This window comes from Carettochelys insculpta, chromosome 1 (assembly GCF_033958435.1).
Source record: "Carettochelys insculpta isolate YL-2023 chromosome 1, ASM3395843v1, whole genome shotgun sequence".
NCBI classification, from domain to species: domain Eukaryota; kingdom Metazoa; phylum Chordata; order Testudines; family Carettochelyidae; genus Carettochelys; species Carettochelys insculpta.
The window spans coordinates 341,360,665-341,378,875 of NC_134137.1; the positions used below are offsets into that span (position 1 = coordinate 341,360,665).

At 46.9% G+C, this 18,211-nt stretch overlaps 1 protein-coding gene across 1 annotated transcript in view; it reads right to left on the reverse strand.

Moving 5' to 3' along the window:
- Positions 1–827: 827 nt before the first annotated feature.
- MOV10L1 (Mov10 like RNA helicase 1) overlaps positions 828–18,211 on the reverse strand; it is a 104,627-nt gene continuing 87,243 nt past the window's right edge. Inside the window, exons 24-27 of the mRNA XM_075005932.1 lie at positions 14,022–14,129; positions 11,433–11,573; positions 2,878–2,967; positions 828–971 (exon numbers count right to left, since the gene is read on the reverse strand). Coding sequence (XP_074862033.1) covers positions 828–971; positions 2,878–2,967; positions 11,433–11,573; positions 14,022–14,129 — 483 coding nt within the window. The remainder of the gene's footprint in view (positions 972–2,877; positions 2,968–11,432; positions 11,574–14,021; positions 14,130–18,211) is intronic.

Here is an 18,211-nt window from a genome sequence, read left to right on the forward strand (position 1 = left end):
TGCTGTCTCACCCTGCTGCAGGGTTGGGGAGACCAAGGTTCACGGACCAGATCAAGGTAAGCCATGGGCTAGAGGTTCTCTAGCCCTGCTATTAGTCTTGCACTCATTGTTATGGAAATGCTTTTAATCCAAATCTGTGCTTAAGGCAGCATTTCCCAATTTTATTTGGCCATGGAACCCTTTTCGACTCAAAAGAATTTTGTGGAACCCCTAAAAACAGTTTTATATAAGGCTTAACCTCTCTCAGCACCAAACCCCATGGTCCCAGGATTAACCCGCCTCAGCCCCAGAACTGTCCCCCAGGACTAACCTATCCACCTAAACCGCCTGAACAAACTCCACCTGAGTTAGCTCCTCCTGTTACTTCACCCAACATGGCAGATGAACCTACCTCAGCAACTGCTGCTCCTCCGACTCTAGTCCCAAGGGCCCGATTTCATTTCATTTCCCATCCTATGGCAATGCAAGAGCCCAGTCGCGGCCAATGAAAAGTGAGGACAATGCAGGAATTGCAGGACCCAGCTAGCTCCCTTTACCCCACCTCCACTGCCCATGTGCCAGCTACTTTGTGAGTGAGGGGCTCCCTGTGGCTCCCTGCCCTGCCACTGCTGAAATAACAGAACTAAATTTAATTGGTTTGATGGCCGGATCCCTTCCCCTGCCCTGCCAGCTGTTAAACCAATTAAATTCAGTTCTACTGTTTCAGTGGCAGCAGGACAGGAAGCTTCAGAGTAGTCAGCGGCAGCAGCATCTGGACCCATAAATGATTCCTCAGAGCCACAGGTTGCTGACCCCGATCATTTTCTTGCCGAACCTTTATTTTCGCTTTACGGAACCTCAGGGTTCTGTAGAACATCATTTGAGGAACACTGGCTTAAGGTAATACAGTCAGAAACCCCAATAAATGAAACAGCAGGTATGCCAGGCTTGACCAATTTGTTGCAGTATTTCTTAATCAAACAACTGCACCACTAAGTTTACATAAAAATCACTAGAGTGCTACAAGTTGTACACCATGCTTTATTAAACATTGGTAAATTTGTGAACACTATCTCACTTCTACCGGAAAATAAACCCTACATATAGTCTCATGTTTTACATGTAAAAACATATGCAATGCAGATCACTGTCATAGGGATGGACTTGCTGAACACTGTTTTTCCAAAACAAACCAAAACCAAAATGTTTGCTTGGAGTAGTTGCTGCAGTCTTTCTTCACATTTACTGCAGAGTGTCTAACTTATCTCTAAGTAACCCTCCTAATCTTATAACATCATCTTCGAAACTAAATTCTAGTTTCCTTTCCCCAAATCATAAAACTGATCCTTTCTGTGGAAGTGCACTGGAAGCTGTGCTTGAATAGGATTACTGGATGCATTAAAAAAGAAAATGCGAAGAGGCTGACTAAAATGTAAGGCCTTATGCCACCTCGTCCTCTCTCTCTCCAATATGAGAACCCGGACAAAGTTTAAGTGCAGGGCAAAGCTATAAGTTCTGTAAATATAGTAGTTCTGTTACAGGCTTTTGTGGTAGTTCAGCCCAAAGAGATTGTTACTTTCAGAAGGTGCAGATTTGTTACAACGAGTGAGAGCAAGGAAAAAAGCATTTTGGAAAACAATAACTTTCCTCAGAGAAAAATATCAGAGACTAAAGAGAGGGGAAGGAGAAACAGATGGAAATGCTTCAAACTCTGAAAACTACTCCTTTGCTATATTAAGCTTTGTCAGAACACCGGACTGAAACAGTTGTCTGAGTCTGAACAGATATTGATACTACAAGAGGTCTGAGGATTGCAGGGCAAGGAATGAAAACATTACAAAAATAAAAAAAAAATATTGCAAATACAAGTTAAACAATATAGGGAAAAATTAAATATTAGTTCCCTGTTATTTTTAGCTTCTGTTTTGAAAAGCCAGAACGTACAAATTTTAGCTATTTATCTCTGTTGTAACAAAACACACTTAAATTGCCACTGCAACATTACTTTGATACAAAGGACTTGCCAGTTAATGTTCACACTTAAATAAAAAAAGTCACCTTAAAATACAGGAATTCAAACTATTTTGAAAATAGTGCTGAAACTAGAGGTCCTAAGCTTCTGTTTTGGATCAAATGCTTATTACACGTTTGCTTTCAGATGGAAAATCTTCCAAAATGTTGTCTGGTCATGCCCCGAACAATGGAAGTTAGTTATGCCTGTGGATTGAAATTAAAATTAGTTAAAAAATGACTAATGGTGAAGTAGTTCCAATCGCACTCCTATGAATAAGGAAGTGCTGGCTTTAATAAAAAGTTAAATCCTCTGTAGTTAATCTCTTGCTAAAAGGGGATAAACTAGCTTAGATCACATTTGGTAAAAACTGTTCACTCTTAGTTAAATTGCTAATTATCTTAGTAATCTTAGAAAGATTTTGCAAACAGATTTGTAAGTCATTAGCCTAACTGCTCAGTAAGTAGTCAGTTTATTTATTTAGGTACATGAAGTTCTATTGTAATGTTTAACTTTTAGGCACACATTGAAAAACAATGGCCTTGGTTCACTTACAATTTTTAGGTGACTTTTTATTTGTAGTTCTCCAAAGGCCACAGGAAAATTTAAAAAAAAACAAACAAAACAACAACAACCACCCTAGTCTCTTCAAATACACGTGCCCAGTTTTGATAAGCTACAATGGTCACTATAACAGACTTTGGTAATTAACACATACAGGAAAACAAACAGTTAGGTTTCATATTATTAGGTACATCTCAGTAAGCACACCTTTTGTGTATGGAAACAGAGACTGTTTTTCTCCTATCTTTACTGAAGACTATGTCTGCTTAGAAACACACACAGCAAGTTGCTCCCACACCTAAGCATACTGAAAAGACACTCACCGTCAGAGATTTCAGTTCAGAAGGCAAATCACAGCCTACATAAACTCCATTCACAATGCTATATTCCAAAAGTGCACTGAAACAGGGATCCTACAAAAAATATAGAAGAATGTTTTGAATTCATTTGTGAATTTGAGAGTATTAACAAGTGATGCAAGAATGAGAGATTTAGATTACGTAAATAAAGTATTTGTTAAAAAATCAGAACCTGCAGACTGGTTAACAGAAGACAAATATTGCATTTAGTTAGAATTTACATTCTCTACAGAAACTTTTAGGAGCAAATATCATCTAGCAGAAGTTTCTAAAATACTGCATTCTGTAAAGGCATACTAACCTTACCTTTTTGATCCATTACAAATGATAAAGCTAATACAGCAATGTTGTGATTCTAAATACAGACAATTCCTATTAGCTTGCAGTACCCTCATTTCCTTCCATGTTAATAAGCACGTTTTATTCTACCCCCTCATCTTGGTCAACATGGATTTTAGCCACTCAACCTAACAATGAATGCTCTTGGCAGACCTCATTCTCGCATCAAGGAATATCCAACACTCCTGTTGTTTAGATTGATCTGGATGAATCGTTAATACCTTATTAGATTCCCTACAGAATTAGAATTCCCAATATAATCCATGGGTTCTTTGGGCTTGTTTATGCACTCCCTAAATCCACACCAGCTGAGGTGAGAATTCTAATATATACCAATTCATGTCATACATTAACTGATCTTTGTAGACCCTGCTGGTGTGCATTAAATGTTTGTTGCATATTAATATGGTTCTGTTCCAAATGGGACTGGTGTGAATTAGTGCACTCTCCAGACAAGCCCAAAGAGTCCTTGGGTTTTTTTGGGAAGACTAAGCCACAAAAGAACCTCTCTAACAAGCTATCAACAATGTATCCAGATCAAACTAACCACGATGATTAATTTCTAAATTCATATGGACCAAGATGAGAGGCTAGACTAAAACATTTATTTCCAGGTAAGGCTGAGGATGGCACATTAAGGAATGATACTTCACACTGATTTTCTCCATTTAAACAACCAGTCTCTCTATATGGTAGGGAAGATTGCCAGTACAATGGCTGAGATAGAGGTGGCCAACTTGTGGCTCTCAAGATGCATGAGGCATGTTGAGCCTTTAAATGTGGCTCCTTAGAGACGTGTGCCAGGAGTGCTGCGCCAGCTTCATGCAAGTGTCCCACCGCTTGGTGGGTGAAGTGCACGGCAGCGGTGGTGTGGTGGCTCCTCTGCAGAGTTACATGCTGGGAGTGCCAACCAACTTCACGCACGTGCCCCCTGCTTGGTGGGACAAGTGCATGGCAGCAGCTCCGGCGAGTTGCTGGCATTTATTTAGAGCGGGGAAAGTCTGGAGGCTGGGGGAGCCTGTCTCTGGGGGTAGACATTCATTTGGAGCTGGGGGGTGGGAGTGCTTGGCTCTGGGGATACAGACCTCCTGCCCCGAGACTCAAGCCCAAGGGCTTCAGCGCCCCCCAAGCAGGATGGCAGGGCTCAGACTTTGGTGTCCCCCACCCCCACAAGGTTTCAAGCTTTGGTCCCCACTTCTGAGGTCATGTAGTAATTTTTGTTATCAGAAGAGATTTGCAGTGCAATAACGTGTGAGAACCCCTGGCTTAGACTAAGGAAAATTCTGACTGTTCTGATTCCAAGCATTTGCATACCTCAAGTTTTTAAGAGATAGAGAAGACAAGGACAAAAAGAGCTCAATATAAGTGATGTCACCCACAACGTCAAAATACTTCCGATGTAATACTACAAGAAATAACGTGCAATCAGCTCTTTCATATCTGCATTCTGCTATCCAGAACTCTCAAATAACTGGCCTTTTAACCATAAGTAAATTGTAATTAAGTTTTCCATAAGTATAGTATAGTGAGAATAAATACAAATAAATACAGCAAATACAGTATAAGTTTGCACTGTACAATACCACCTTTGGTAAATAAAGTACTCTGCATACATTTTTGCTTCTTAGTATCTAATCTTGTTTTTTAGTGTTATGCATTGCTAGGTATACCTCTCTATTATGCAGAAAGAAAGGTTACTCACCGTAGTAACGGTGGTTCTTCGAGATGTGTCCCCGTGGGTGCTCCACATTAGGTGTCGGGCTCGCCCGGCGCCGCAGATCGGATCTTCCAAGCAGTTTCTGCCGGACCGCGCATGCGCCGGTGCGCGCCGCTCCCCCGCGCGCTCCCGGCCATGTGCGCGATCCGGTCCCCGCCAGTTCCTTGACCAACCGCCTCGGATGCTCCTGCAAAACACTAAACAGAGATCCGGAGCGGGGAGGATGGGCGGGTAGTGGAGCACCCACGGGGACACATCTCGAAGAACCACCGTTACTACGGTGAGTAACCTTTCTTTCTTCTTCGAGTGTCCCCGTGGGTGCTCCACATTAGGTGACTACCCAGCAGTAACCCAAGATAGGAGGTGGGTAATCGGATTATGTGCAGCTTGTCCCCGAGAGGACCGCTGCCAAGAGACGGGTATCCTCTTGGAATACCCTGTGAAGAGCGTAATGTTTGGCGAAGGTGTCACAGGATGACCAGGTCGCCACTCTGCAAATGTCTTTTAGCGCAACGCCCTTGAAAAAAGGCTGTTGATGCTGCCACCGCCCTAGTGGAATGAGCCCTGGGCGTGGCCAGTAAAGGAGTCTTTTTGAGTTTGTAGCACATTTTTATGCAAGATACGATGTGCTTAGAGATTCTCTGCGAAGAGAGACATTCTCCTTTTGATTTGGGAGCGATAGAGACTAGGAGCCTATCCGTTCTCCGGAAGGACTTGGTCCTGTCCATATAGAAAGCTAGCGCCTGCTCACGTCCAGGAGGTGTAGGCGCACCTCTTTGTTAGAGTTATGAGGCTTTGGATAAACAAGGGTAACAATAGGTTCGTTAGTATGAAACTCAGAAAGAAACTTTAGGAACAAAGGCTGGATGCAGCCGTATGGTTACCGCCTCCTTGGAAAAACAGCGCAGGGCGGCGTTGCCATAACTGCCTCAAGCTCGCTCACCCTGCGAGCCGACGTGATTGCGAGAAGAAAGGTCGTCTTCATCATAAGGAGGCGGAGGGAAACCGTGGCCAAAGGCTCAAACGGTGGTCCCCTTTTCGCATTAAGCACCAGGTCCGAGTTCCACAGAGGTGGAAGCGGTTTCTGAGGGGGGTATAGGCTTACCAGCCCTTTGAAGAACCTGGTAACCATGGGATGGGCGAACACCATGTGCCCTTCCTCTTCGTGTCTGAACACCAAAATGGCGGCCAGGTGGACCTGAAACGAGGATAGCGAGAGTCCTCCTCTCTTGAGGTCCAGTAAATACTCTAATATCACAGCCATAGGCACCGAAAGGGGGCTAGCTGTTTGGTAGAACACCATGCCGTAAAGCGAGTCCATTTCTGCTTGAAGGTCTTCCTGGTGGAAGTCCTCCTGCTACTTTCTAGGACTTGCTGCACTTCCTCCGTACATGTGCTCTCTAGGGAGCTGAGCCATGGATTAACCACGTTTGTAGTCGCAGGCTTTGGGGGTGCGGATGCACTATGGACCCCTGGGCTTGCGTGAGCAGATCCCGCGCCACCGGAGGGGACATCGGTGGCCGGTCCGACATGCGCAGGAATAGGGGGAACCATTGCTGTCGATCCCACGTTGGGACTATCGGGATCATTCAGGTTCCTTCCCTCCTGGCTTTCTGCAACACTTTGTGGATGAGCACTGTGGGAGGGAAAGCGTAAAGCAGGGGGCCCCTCCATGAGATCGCGAAGGCATCCCTCAGGGACCCCCGTCCCAGTCCTGCCCTGGAGCAGAATCGTGGGCACTTCTTGTTGTGCTGAGTAGCAAACAGGGTCTATCTGGGGAAAAACCCCATGCGTGGAAAAATCGGTTGCAGCAGATAGGGACGGATCTGCCACTCGTGCGTGAGTGCGAAACGCCTGCTCAGCTGGTCTGCCTTCACATTGCGAGCGCCTGGTAAGTACGAGGCTTTCAAGGTTACATTGTTGGCGATGCAGCAGTTCCACAACCGGACTGCTTCTATACATAAGGCACGGGACCGAGCTCCTCCTTGCCGATTTATATAAAACATGGTGGAGGTATCGTCTGTACTGATCCCGACTACCTTGCCTTTCAGTTGGTCTCGAAAGTGTCTGCAGGCGTTGAACACTGCTTTGAGCTCCAGTATATTTGTGTGCAGTGACTGCTCCATAGAGGACCACAGCCCTTGCGTCACCTCTTCGCCCATGTGTGCTCCCCACCCTATGAGGGGGGCATCTGTAGTAAGAAAAACCAATACGTGTGGTTGGTGGAAGGGTACCCTTGTAAGCAGGTTCTCGGGGTTTACCCACCATTGCAGGGATTTGCGCACCTCCGTTGTGGGCGACGCCATCCTGTGAACAGTGTGTGCTGCCGGTTTGTATACGCTCGCCAGCCAATGCTGCATGCTGCGCATGTGTAACCTGGCGTTCTGTTCTACGAAACGTTGCTGCTGCCATGTGGCCCAGCGGCTGTAAGCACGTCAGAACCGGCACCATAGGGCTGAAGGTGAAGCCTTGCGCGAGGGAGCCGATGGCCCGAAAGCGAGTCTCTGGTAGATACGCCCTCGCTGTAATAGAATTTATGCGTGCCCCTACGAACTCTATGTCCTGTGCGGGGTCTGTCTTTGATTTTGTCAGATTGATAAGCAGGCCGAGCGAAGAGAACGTGCCTGCTGTGACACATATTATGCGTAGTACCTCCTCCTTTGAGGCCCCTTTGAGTAGGCAGTCATTCAGATACTGGAATATAAATACCCCCTGTCTGTGCAGGTAGGCTGACACCACTGCCAAGGTCTTGGTGAAGACTCTGGGGGCTGAGGAGAGCCCAAACGGTAGGACCTTGTAAGTCGAGGGCTGCGAACCAATCTCCATCGTCTAGTGTCGTAAGGATGGAGGCGTTTGTGATCATCCGAAAACGTTGCTTGCACAGGTACCGGTGAGGCCTCGAAAATCTAAGATGGACCTCCCCGTGAGGAAGTACCTCGAGTAGAACCCTCTCCCTTGCAGTTGCTCCGGCACTCTTTCCACTGCCCCTACGAGCATGAGATGGTCTACCTCCTGCTTGAGCCTCGCTACATGGGAGGTCTCCTGGAGGTGGGGCCCCGGGTGGAGGTCATGGCGGTGGGAGCAACTGGGAGGGGATGGCGTACCCCGTGGCTATGATCTCCAGCACCCATGTGTCTGTGGTGATCCTTTGCCACTGGTTATAAAATGGTCGGATGATGGCCTTGAGCACTGGTTTCGTGCCCTCTGGAAGCGAGTCCATGAGGGAGGTCAACCTAATGTGGTTGTTGAAATTATGGTTCGCTAGATGCGCTGCGTAATTTGCCATTGGCAACAGTAGCGTGGAGGAGGAGTAGACCTTTCTGCCCAACAGCTCTAGCTTTTTGGCATGTTTGTTTATTCCCCCACGTTGCGACGACTCCACCACCAAAGAATTTGGTTGTGGGTGGCTGAACAGGAACTCCATGCCCTTCGTGGGCACGAAGTATTTATTTATTTTCGCTCTTTTGTGGACAGGCGGAATAGTCGCAGGAGTCTGCCATATCATAGTGGCAGACTCCAAGATTGCGTCATCAGCGGTATGCTATTTTGGAGGAGGCCGGAGGTCTCAGATTTTTGAGGAGCTTATGGTGTTGCTCTTGCACCTTTGCTGTCTGGAAGCCTTGCGTGAAGGCCACCCTCGTAAAACAGCTCTTGGAACTGTTTGAGATCGTCCGGAGGATGGACGCCCCCCGGGGCCGTAGCCTCATCCGGGGAGGAAAGCGAGGAACCGCTGGGGTACGTCTTTCTGGACCCTTCCGGTTCCTGCTGATGATGGTACACCCTCTCACTAGAGGTGTGCGAGGAAAAATCTCGGGGTTCCATAACCAGTCCCCCCTGAGATGCTTAAGTCTCTGTCCCCGGTCACAATTGCCCTCGGGGGTACGAGATCGTTCGTAGGGATCTTTCCCTAGTAGATTGCCGATGGTGTCTATGCCCTGCGTGGTAGGGGCGACCACGGCAGTATAAGCACTGGTCTTGGGAAGGTGACCTAGACCACTCCCTTGGTGCATACGCTTTGCGTCTGGGGGAGGGAGACCGTCGAGACCCTGGAGAGGTGGTCCCAGCCAGGGTGAGGCTGGTTGCAGAAATGGAGAAGGGGGCTCCGGGTAGGCCAAGTGGGGGGGGGACCCCTGCCTTCTAGTTGGAGTCTGCAACATAGCGGAGGGCTGTGAGAAAGCAACTACACAGCCCTGTGCGGAGAGGGGCTGCAATGCCTCCTCTTGTGTGCAGTCTTCCCCCTCCCTTGAGGAGGTAACTCCGCCCCTGACATACAGGGGATCCCGGCCCCGTCCGCACCGAGCTCGGCACACTCGAAGTCGGTGCCGCATGTGCGGTGTCCTTCGGTGCCGGCAGGCTGCGTGCCTGCGCGCTCTGCACCGCCGGTTTTCCGGGGGTCGGTGGTACCGGCGCTTGTTTAGCCGCCGCCCTGCCTACGGTGCGGGGCGGCTGGCTGATTATCGAAGGGTGAGCCGCTTGCACGTGGCTCTCCGTGCCGCCGCCGATCAGCTGTTGCTGCGGCTGGGGGCTGCTCGCTCCTCCCGTCCCGCTCGTTGTTGCTGCCGGCAGGGATCGGGCTGGGGGGCATACAGGGCATTCCGGCGTCCACACCAAGCTCGGCACGCTCAAGGGCGGTGCCGCACGTGCGGTGTCCTCCAGTGCCGGCAGGCTACGTGCCTGCGCTCTCTGCACCGCCGGTTCCCCAGGGGTCGGTGCCGCTGCCCGCGGTGCCGCTGGTACCAGCGCTTGTTTAGCCGCCGCCCTGCCTGCGGTGCGGGGCGGCTGGCTGATTATCGGAGGCTGAGCTGCTTCCACGTGGCTCTCCGTGCCGCCGCCGATCAGCTGTTGCTGCGGCTGGGGGCTGCTCGCTCCTCCCGTCCCGCTCGCTGTTGCTGCCGGCAGGGATTGGGCTGGGGAGCATACAGGGGATTCCGGCCCCGTCCGCACCGAGCTCGGCACGCTCGAGGGCGATGCCGCATGTGCGGTGTCCTCCGGTGCCGGCAGGCTGCGTGCCTGCGCGCTCTGCACCGCCGGTTCCCCGGGGGTCGGTGCCGCTGCCTGCGGTGCCGCCGGTACCGGCGTTTGCTTAGCCGCCGCCCTGCCTGCAGTGCTGGGCGGCTGGCTGAGTATTGGAGGCTGAGCCGTTTCCACGTGGCTCTCCGTGCCGCCGCCGATCAGCTGTTGCTGCGGCTGGGGGCTGCTTGCTCCTCCCGTCCCGCTCGCTGTTGCTGCCGGCAGGGATCGGGCTGGAGATACTTTCCTCCGTTTCTGCGCTGATGGAGTGAGGGAGGCAGCTTTCCTTTTAAGGGCCCCGGAGGGTCCCTCCTGCTGCGGCCGCTCCGGCGCTTCTGGCTGGAGGGCCTTATCAAGAAGCAGCATTTTTTTTTTTTTTTTCTCTTGTTTTAAAGCCTGAAGAGGACATTGTTGGTGAGTCTTTGAGTTTTTAAGTGGGTACTTAGCACCTTCTTTGTGCCGTTTTCCCCGTCCGATGGCCTGCCTTAGCAGGAGGGCTGATAGCCCTAGCTCCTGGCCTCCGGCGCTTGTTACTGGGACTGGCTGAGCTGTCCCTCTCCTAGCTTGTTCGTTGTTTTTTTTTTTTTTTTGTTTGTTTTTTTTTACAAAAATAACAACCGGCTAGCTTATAGTAGCCTAAGTGCCTGAAAAAAACTTTAAGAAAAAACAGATAAAGTCGTTGAATACACTACTTGGCCTTAGCCTAGTTGGATTCCGTCTGCAGCCGACGGCGGTTAAGAGGAACTGGCGGGGACCGGATCGCGCACATGGCCGGGAGCGCGCGGGGGAGCGGCGCGCACCGGCGCATGCGCGGTCCGGCAGAAACTGCTTGGAAGATCCGATCTGCGGCGCCGGGCGAGCCCGACACCTAATGTGGAGCACCCACGGGGACACTCGAAGAAGAATATTTGAATATCAGGTCCCATGGCTGCCAGATATGAAGGAGTTTACTGGACCAAGTATTGACTTCCACGCCCTAACAGATAGAGAAACCCAGCACAACTGAAGCTACAAGTTGATAAGTCAAAAATACTCCTTCTTCTACCCATGCCTTTAGTCACAGAGCTACAATTTAAATAAAAGAGATGATGATGATTGACAAATCAGTAAAAATATACAGGAGGCTAGAAACAGTATGTCAAGTTTCCATCTTGATGGCATCTCTGGTTCCTAAGTGCAATTTACTCAGTTTAGAAGTAAAATCTCCTCCCTCACTCCCCAAATTATCCATTGTCCAAAGTCCCTGGGATGTAAAAGTCAGGTCACACTTTTTTCATACTTGTGCATCACAAGTAGGAAATTATACAGACCAAATACACACTTTGTTTTCAGTAGGGTTGCACAAATGTAAAATAATGTCCAATAGAATTTCTGCATAAAATAGCAGAATTTGGCTCTGCAATTGAAACAATTATGAAATCTACTAACGTGCAAAACAAAAATTTCACCTTACTTTTACAAGAACATGAGGATTTCCCACCATAATAAGCAAAGCCTTTGGTCTGGTAATTGCCACATTAAAACGTTTTGCATTAGAAAGGAATCCCAAGAAGTATCTATCATCATCATCAAATGAATCTTCATTTGATCGGACCTAAAATGAACACACAAAGCAAAAGTCAGTAAGTGAAAAGGAAATGCTCCCAAATATACTAGTCATTTTTTCCTACTGTAGCAAGGGTGGATCAGTAATTAGATAATAGGCACAACTTCTCACCAACTATGGTGTCACTGAAGGAGAATGGTATATAACATGATCCCACTGAAGCAGCCATTGGGATGTCAATCTTAATTCATAATGAGAAATGAGTGGAACATTTTCATGAAGAGCACCATTTGGGTTCATTATTTAGTTTTATTGGTATAGCTGGCTAATGCCCAGGATGTTGAATAGTAACAGAGAGAAAGCAGTGCTAGTCTATATACTATCAAAACAAAAAAGCAGTCAAGTAGCCCTTTAAAGACTAACAAAATAATTTATTAAGTGAGCTTTCATGGGACAGACCCACTTCTTCAGACCATAGCCATACCAGAACAGACTCAATATTTAAGGCACAGAGAACCAAAAACAGTAATCAAGGTGGCCACCTTGGGTTATGGTGCTAACATGGAACTTGAGATCTGGGTTCAAATACCTGCTCTACCAGACCTTCGATGCTACTCTGGGGAAGTCATTTGCTTTTGTACCTCCGTATCCTCACAGAGGTGTTGTGAGGATAAATATGTTGAAAGACTGAGGCTTGGTCTACACTAGGCAGGTAGGCCTACCTTGGTGGCCACCTTGATTACTATTTTTGGTTCTCTGTGCCTTAAATATTGAGTCTGTTCTGGTATGGCTATGGTCTGAAGAAGTGGGTGTGTTTCATGAAAGCTCGCCTAATAAACTATTTTATTAGTCTTTAAAGGGCTACTTGACTGCTTTTTTGTTTTAATGCCCAGGAGAAGTTCAGATTGACTGACCCACATACTAAGCTACTATATTTGTACATGGAATGGTATTGCAAGCATCCTTAAAATGCCCAGACATGCCTGAAATGTAACAGAGATATTGTCTTTACAGACAATTGGTACACTGGGACCACTACTTCGCACACATCACTCTGCTCGCTTGTACTCTACCCTGCATCCACCCATTGTCTCCTGTTTAGGTTAGGATAGGAACTCTTCAGGGCAGAGATCTCGACATGTGTTTGTGTGCATGCATCCACGCCCCTTAGCTCAAATGACACCTAAGGGTTATGGCGCTAACATGGAACTTGAGCTCTGGGTTCAAATACATGCTCTACCAGACCTTCTGTGCTACTCCGGGCAAGTCATTTATTTTTGTACCTCAGTATCCTCACAGAGGTAGGATAAATATGTTGAAAGACTGAGGCTTGGTCTACACTAGGCAGGCGAGTCAATTTCAGATATACAAGTCTAGATACAGAAATTGTTTAGCTAGAACTGACTTATCTGCAATCAACTCACCTGGCCATCCTCACTGAGGGACATTGACAAGAGTTTTGTTGTTGACTTCCCTTAGTCCTTGCGGTAGCAAGGAGTACAGGGATCAACTGCTGACCCCAGAGAATTCGATTTCATGTGTCTCTCCTAGGCATGCAAAACTGAACTCTGGAAGATTGACCCTGAATGGGGCTGATATCCCAGTAAGTATAGACAAGCCCTGAGGCACTCATACTATGGTAATACAAGTAGTATGGTTTGAAAGCCTAAATTTTTATTGGTAAATGTTGGTAAACATTGATTTCATAATACACAGAAACTGATGAAAAAGTCTTTTCAATCAATCAAAATTCACAGACTGCTAAAGAAAGAAAAATGCTGCTTGAGAAATCAGTATTTGATTTAAACCTACTTTATTTTGACATATGAAATTTGTGTTTTAATGCTGAAAAGGCTTTAAGTTTTTGAATCTCAAAATCTATTTTCATTAAATAATAATGGCTGACCCCGATAAATTTTCTGCAACTCTGAAATTTTAAATTGATAAAAAATTTAAAAATGCTTAAAAACAAAAACAGATTACTCATCAAAACTATTAAAAAATTCACAATCTGCCAAGCCTACAAATATAGGAGTTGTTAATGCATATTTGTTGTTGGTGTTCTTAAAGAGATTATCAGCAAAGGTATCAAGTGAGGTGGTGACTCTGGTCACATTGACTATTCTCATGAGGAAGTGGGCTGAACGATAAACTTTCATATAACTCAAATTGTAGACAGGTTCATTATTATAGTGATCAAAAGTTTTCTGCTCTATAGGTACTAGCTTAAATCTACCAAATTTCCAATTCCCCCGACTTATGTTTAAATGACTAAGTTTGAAGTAAAACTTACACCCTTATATAAAATAAATGTTGTGACTAAAATGGAAGCGACAATTGTTAACAATATAAAAGTTAATATTTACCAACTACAACTAAATACTGACATGCTGCAATATTTGCCTGTACTTTGAAAATGAAACAGTATTTTAGCACCAGCGGTATGTAAGTGGTAGATAAAAATCTATTATATTAAAAAAATTGCGTTTTACATACTGTTGATATGATGATCACCAAATACTCCTGCCCTTGAAACTCCTCTACAGAACCAACTTTAATATCCATCAAATCAACATTTCGCAGAAGAAATCTAATTTTTTCTACCTATAAAACAAAAATATTTGAAGGAATTTGCTTTTAGTTTGTATGAAAGATACTAGTTATTTCATCTATCAAAAATAGCACGTAACATCCAAAATTTTATACCTCTTGAGATGTTTGCATCTGGATTGAATGCAAATGTTCCAACTGGGCATAAGTAACAAGAGCTTTTAGCTACAATACAAAATTCAATTGGGAAAGCCTTATACCTAACGCAACCGCAACAGACAAAACACCCAATTTCACAGTTTAAGTATGATTACATGCTGTGGACCAAGTAGATCTCACCATTTTAATCTACAAGTGATATTTTTTCAGCATTTCAAATTGGTTCACGCTTCTTGGCCTTTTTCTCACATTAGTACATCCCACAAGAATTTCAATGTTACAAAACTTCTTGGTGTGTATTTAATTACTATTCAGTCTCTATCCAACTTTATCAACTACTTCTGTAAGTAGGGAGATGACCACATGTGATGGATCTAGGCACTTTAATGGGAGAACAAGAAGCAGAATGTGTCCGTCAATACTGCTAGCTTTTTATCTGTACAGTTTAACAAACATTAAATATGACTGAGTACAATATATAATGTATCTAGGAAATAGTTTAAAGATAGTGAATGCTTCTTGCAATAAACAGCACTAGCTATCTGTCTTGCAGGACTGTTAAATGCTTCTGTAACTGGTGTTCAACAAGGTGCAGTCTGCCACGTGAATGCAAAGGCAGAATTTGGCCAAGCAGAGAGTTATGCAATGACATTTACCAACACAAGGAATCCTTCCCATAGTAACGATGCCCTGGCCAAGGTCTAGTCTAGCAATGTACTGATAAATTTGACCTTTTGCAGTTGCACTAATGTTGAATTTGTCATTTACCAGCAGGCCCAGTCGACGACATGCGCACAGCAGGAGGAGCCAGTTGTTTAGAAACAGATATACCTGAACATACTGGCAACCATAGGTAAACGGCTACTACTGACATGCATTTCATAAATACCTAAGGGGCTGCAGCCAGCACAAAAGGGAGAACTGCAAACTGGTAGTGAATGGAACCTACTGTAAAACAGAGAAAGCTTCCGAGTCTGTCAAAAATGGCAAAGTGGAAATGCATATCCTTGAGTTTGAGGGCAGCATACTTATCTCCCAGATCCAGAAAGGGAATGATGGAAGGCAGGGAGACTATACAGAACCTGATTATCAACAGGTAGCGATTCAGTTCGCACAAATCAAGGCTGTCCTTGGCTTTGGGGATTAGAAAGTAACAGAAGTGGAAGCCTGGTTTCTGTAATACTGCAGGACTTCCTCCACTGTGTCCATCCACAACGACTCCCCAACTTCCTGCATGTGCAAACTCTCAGAAGAAGAGTCTCTAAAGACTGACAGGGAAGGAGGGATGAGGGAGGAGAGAGTAGCTGCAGGGTATACTGTACCATACTGAGGGCCCCAGTGTCCCATACCTTACCATACTAAGGAACCCAGCAGTCCAATCCTTATGGTGCATTCTTCAAAAGGGGTATCTTCTCTAACGGCCACAGGCCCCCAGGAAGACTGGGATGGAGGCTGAGACTGTTTACTTGGCCTCCACTTATAGTCCTTGAATTTTCCCTGGGCTGGCTCCTGACAGGAATGAGATCCACAGGGCTGAAGGAGCTGCAACTTGGATTTTTCCTCTGGGACACAGGAATACATAAGCCTAACATTTTAATGGTGGTGTGTTTTTTAGCACATGCAGCTGAGTATTTGTATGTTCTGTGAACAGGGCAGACCCATCAAATGGGAGGTCCTGAACTGACTGCTGTACTTCTGTGGATAGTCCTGAAAGGATCAACCAAGCTGCCCTGCATATGGAGATTGCTGATGCCATGGGAATGAGCTGCAGTCTGCTGCATCAGAAGCTGCCTAAAAGTGCAGCCCTAGCCACAGATGTCCCTTCATCAATAAGGCTTGTAATACCTTCCTGGTAGCCTTGGGCAAGGCTGCATCAAGTCTGAACATAGCCCACTCTGACCTGAACATGTGACAGGCAATCAAGGCTTGGTAATTCACCACATGGAGTTAAAAGCTGGATGAGGAATTAAGTTTATGTCTGAACAGACCAAGCCTTTTGGAGTCTATGCCAGAGGGTTGCAGCTGGTTGGCCCTGGTGCTCCTGGGGATTCACAGCTTCCACCACTTTGGAATTGGGGGCTGGGTGGGTATATAAGTACTCATGCCATTTTGCTCTCGGAGAACGGAGGAGTGAGAAGGCCATCTGCTATAAGGCCATGACAATCTTAACAATCCTGTCCTGTAAGGCCAGGACCACCTACCCAGGGCTACCTCACTCAGCACCCCAAAGATGTTGTGAGTAGACTCCTCTAGCTCCTCAGCCTAGAGGTTTAAGTTGGAGGCCATCTGCTTCAAAAAGTCCTGATGGGCCATGGTATCATCCCGTAGACTACTGGAGGAGGTGCCACAATGGCCTCACTGGTGGATGAGGAGGAAGATACCTGCTCAGACAGGCCTTCCTCTGGTGTGGGGGAACTTCTCAACCAATGCCTCTTCCATAGGTGGGGTGGTAAACTGGGATGTCTCTGGTGTGGGGGCTGCCTGGAGAGGGAGGCAGAGTGCACCTCTAATGCTCTTGGTGCTGAGCACGGCACCTGGTGCTGCACAGAAAACCCTCATGGGATTCCAAGGGCACCATCTGTGGATAACATATAGGTTGCAGATCCACCTGCGGCACAACTGATGAGGGCAACACAGCCAGAAGTAATGTCTGGGCTGGTGGAGGGAAATAGGATTCTGAATGCAGCTCATGGACCCGACGCTATGCAGAGACCATCAGAGTGAGTGTATGCTCCCTTCTACTCTGTACAGGCTACTCCAGAACGAAGATGACCTTGGAGACCATTGGTAGCACCTGAAGTAGTGACTGGAAGCTCTCCTGTGACCTGCACCCTGGAGAAGAGGTGACTAGTGTTGAATAGTGGATACCAGTGTTGAGACCCAACGGAGCCCCTGCACTCTGCTGATGCATGCCTTGGGGAGTGGTACCAGCAAATGGCAATGGAGAGGAGAGTGGTACCATGTCAGGGGTGACCTGTCTCTTGACTAGGAGCTGGACCATGGGAATGGCAGTCAAGTCTAGGCCTGGTTGCTGGCAAGCTTCAACTTGAGATGTCCAGCCCCACTGTGCCACATGTGAACCATGTGGGACTATAGGTGGTCTGTTTATCCTCCTGGGCAAGCAAACTTTGACATCATGTCCCTCTGGAGCAGGACTGCTGTCTATTTGGGAATGGAGGAGGGCCAAGTGAGGGCGTTCCTCCATGGTGAGACCCTGTTGGTGCTGGCATCAATATGGTGTTCTGGGCCATCCTGCAAAGCCTCCAGAGTTGACAGCATGCAAATGCAGGCATAACTGCCAGGGGTAGGCAGTGGAGATGTGGACTACCTGGCTCTAAGCAGGGGCATTGTCGGATGCACGATCTGAGGCCTGGTCCCCTCCCTTCTTGGGTTTGTCTTTACACAGGCCCAGAGACTTATCTTTGACCACCTTCCTTGGCCTCTTTGCCATGGCGGACTGCTCCTGAATGCCCAAAGGTGCTGGATGTACACTGTGCACTGAGGCACTGGCGCTCAATCCAGAGTCCAAGCACTGATTCCATGGGGCAGAGGCCAACTCCATGAGAAGAGCTTTTAAGCAGATTGCTGCGTCCTTCTTGGTCCATGACCTGAATGATTTACAAATTTGGCACTTATCAGTAATGTGAGCCTCTCCTAAGCAATGCAAGCACTCTGCGTGGGTCATGGTGATGAGCACAGGCCTGTGGCAACCAACACGTGACTTCAAGCCAGTGGACTGGGGCATATCCCGTCCTGAGGCAACATCCCTAAAGGGACTATCACTGCTAACGACTAACAATTACTACTTTAGAGGGAACTATTTCCATAAAACAGCTATTAACATTAAAAGAACGCCAGCAAGGGCTTGTAGCACTACTTTTCCAAGCACAGTCACTGGTGACAAGAAGAAACTGAGGGGCAAAGAGGCCAGGCATTCACCTATATAGTGTGGCATGTGCGTGTGCTACTGCTGATCC